General features: G+C 50.9%; 1 protein-coding gene across 3 annotated transcripts in view; it reads right to left on the reverse strand.

Annotated features, from left to right (window-relative positions):
* Positions 1 to 410: 410 nt before the first annotated feature.
* Positions 411 to 2,590, reverse strand: part of Actr3b (ARP3 actin related protein 3 homolog B) — a 37,231-nt gene continuing 35,051 nt past the window's right edge. For all 3 annotated transcript variants that reach the window (XM_004628972.3, XM_023712891.1, XM_023712890.1), the window contains one exon: positions 411 to 1,223. In XM_004628972.3, coding sequence (XP_004629029.1) covers positions 1,128 to 1,223 — 96 coding nt within the window. In that variant the 3' untranslated portion in view covers positions 411 to 1,127. The remainder of the gene's footprint in view (positions 1,224 to 2,590) is intronic.

Consider the following 2,590-nt stretch of genomic DNA (forward strand, 5'->3'; position numbering starts at 1 on the left):
GAGCCCGCAGTCCATGCGGCAAATGCCAAGTTACTGCCAGCTCCCAGCCCTGCACCTCGGGTCAGGAGGGACGTGGAAACACAGGGCCGCTCCACACAGCCAGCCCGGCCCCCAGGCGGGCAGGCAGGCGGGCAGGCGGGCGGGCGGGCAGGCAGGCACAGCACCACAGGCATCTGCTGCTCACGGCGTGCCCCCCAGCACACCTGCTACTGGATCGAAGACCACCACAAGCCGGAGACAGCTCAGCTCAGAGGCACACGACGCCTGGAAAGCCCAGGACAGCGAGTCTGACTGCCAGTAGAAAGAAAGAAAGAAAGAAAGAAAGAAAGAAAGAAAGAAAGAAAGAAAGAAAGAAAGAAAGAAAGAAAGACCACCACACTACACCAGGCCAAGTATTTACAAAGATTCTAACAGCCTTTATTACAGTGTTGAAAGGTAGTCTGTCACCCAACACTCACCAACATCACCATCATTTTCTGTAAAACATTTTCAGAAAGCTCACATGAAGTAAGACACGCTGTCTGCGGCAATTCTCATACAGTGCCGTTTAGGGCTCGGCCTTCAGGGCCCCAACAGAGTACAATCGTGTTCTAGCAAACACGTGGCAGGCTCGCCATGCTATTGTTGGCCTATACACGTATCGTAACATGCCTCACAATTTAGCACTTTGTATACAGCACTCCATGACATCAACATGTACTCGCACTTAGTATCGGCCAGTTGTACCAAATACCGTAAAATACAAAATGATAGGAAATATAAACATCAATTTGTATTTCAAGTTTATAACATTTTATTTACAAAAATAAGCTGGGAGGATTGGGGTTCACGCCCCCATTCTTTCCTGGGGGGCCAACTTTGCGCCTTTTGTTCTCTAAGGATATTTAAAGCTGCGCTTGAACTCCTTCAGAACCGCACTGCGGACAAGAAGCTCAGGGCGGGACGGGCACGAGGTCAGTCGCACACAAATGGTGGCTGGCCAGGACTGCGCAGAGCGAGCCTCATGCATGTGCCGTGTCCCACGCACACAGGGCCAAGGCGCTCACTCGGGCTCCACAGGACAGCTGCTCCCAACCAGAAGCTGTTGATGGCGATGCTGCAAATGGCGACTCCACGGCGACGAGACACTACGACATGACTCCAAAGACAGGGTTGTGGCGGCAGATGCTGGGCCCATACTCCTCGTAGTCCTTCTTTGTGTGACAGACCTGGAAGAACTCCGGCTGTGGGCGACAGGCATGGCATGGCGTCTCAGAGCAGGAAGCACACAGCCATGCAGAGGCCTCCTCCCCACACCTACGCCCTCCTCAGGTCCCTCTGTGGTGGGGCCCTCTGCCTTTCTCAGTACTGAGCTGATTCCATGTTTGAAAGATGGCTCAGAGCAGACTTTGAGTGGAACTCAGTGGCCAAGGGCCTGCTCTTGTGAGACCCTACAGCCAATCCCCAACTCCTCAAAGACAAGCACTGAACTCACTGATCCTCAGCACCTCCCTCCGTCCCTCCCTCCCAACCTAGCTTCCATTAATGTAGAACCAAATATATGCTGGCCCTTTCAACCTTCTTGACAGAGCTGAAAACATCTCATTACTTTTTTTTCTTCCCAGTACCAGGGATCGAACTTGGGACCTTGCGCTCGCCAGGTAGGCACTAATGCCACTGAGCTCTGTCCCCGACCCTGAAACATCACACTGCAATGGTCCGTGCACACCATGCTCACTGCAGCACAACTCATCACAGTTAGGTGCTGGAAGCAGCCTCTATCCGCCAATGGATGATGGACAAAGAAACCATGGCACTGACACCAATAGAGCACTACTCCACTGTAAAGACCAAGTCTGAGTCTGTGGTAGGAAAATGAACACACCTTAAGACCACAATATTAAATGAAGTACATCAGACACACAAGCCTAAAAAGCACACGGCTTCTCTCAAATGAGAAATCCAATGGCTGGCCAAATAGCTCAGCGGATTAAAGCGCCTGTGGGGGGTGGGCGTGGGGTGAATTCCCAGAGCCTGCCGTGCTGGCCCCACCCCCAGGGCACACTGAGGCCGGCAACTGAGACTGGGCGAGGTGGCGCGCCTGTGATCCCAACTCTTGGGAGGCTATAAACAGGTGGATCACTACGAGTCCAATCTAGTAGTGAGACCCTGAACACCCTGTAGACCCTTCCCTAAAATACAAAAAAAAAAAAAAAAGAAAGAAAGAAAGAAGGAAAGAAAGAAAGAAAAGAAATCCAAAGTATAAATGAATGAAATAGCAAAACTAAAAGGTAACAGGAAATTGGCAGGCAGCACTTTTGCAAAAGGGAAGGGGAACAAGAGATGAAGGCAGGGGGTGGGATGAAGAGTTAAGATAAGTTTTACACAGCTACAACTCCTGCTGAGCAACATGCACATTACATATTACAAGCAAATACTAACAAAAAGTGAAATTAAAGTTTACATTAAAAAATAAAGCAAAAGGGCTCAGTGGTCTAAAGCACCTACTTGGAACAAGCTTAGCAAAGCACAGGGACTGCAGTTCAATCCCCCAGCACCACATGCCAGCCAGCCCCGCCCCCTGGTGGGCTGAGCTGGCCACACACACACA

The sequence above is a fragment of the Octodon degus genome, unplaced genomic scaffold (genome assembly GCF_000260255.1).
Source record: "Octodon degus isolate 3935 unplaced genomic scaffold, OctDeg1.0 scaffold00027, whole genome shotgun sequence".
NCBI lineage: Eukaryota > Metazoa > Chordata > Mammalia > Rodentia > Octodontidae > Octodon > Octodon degus.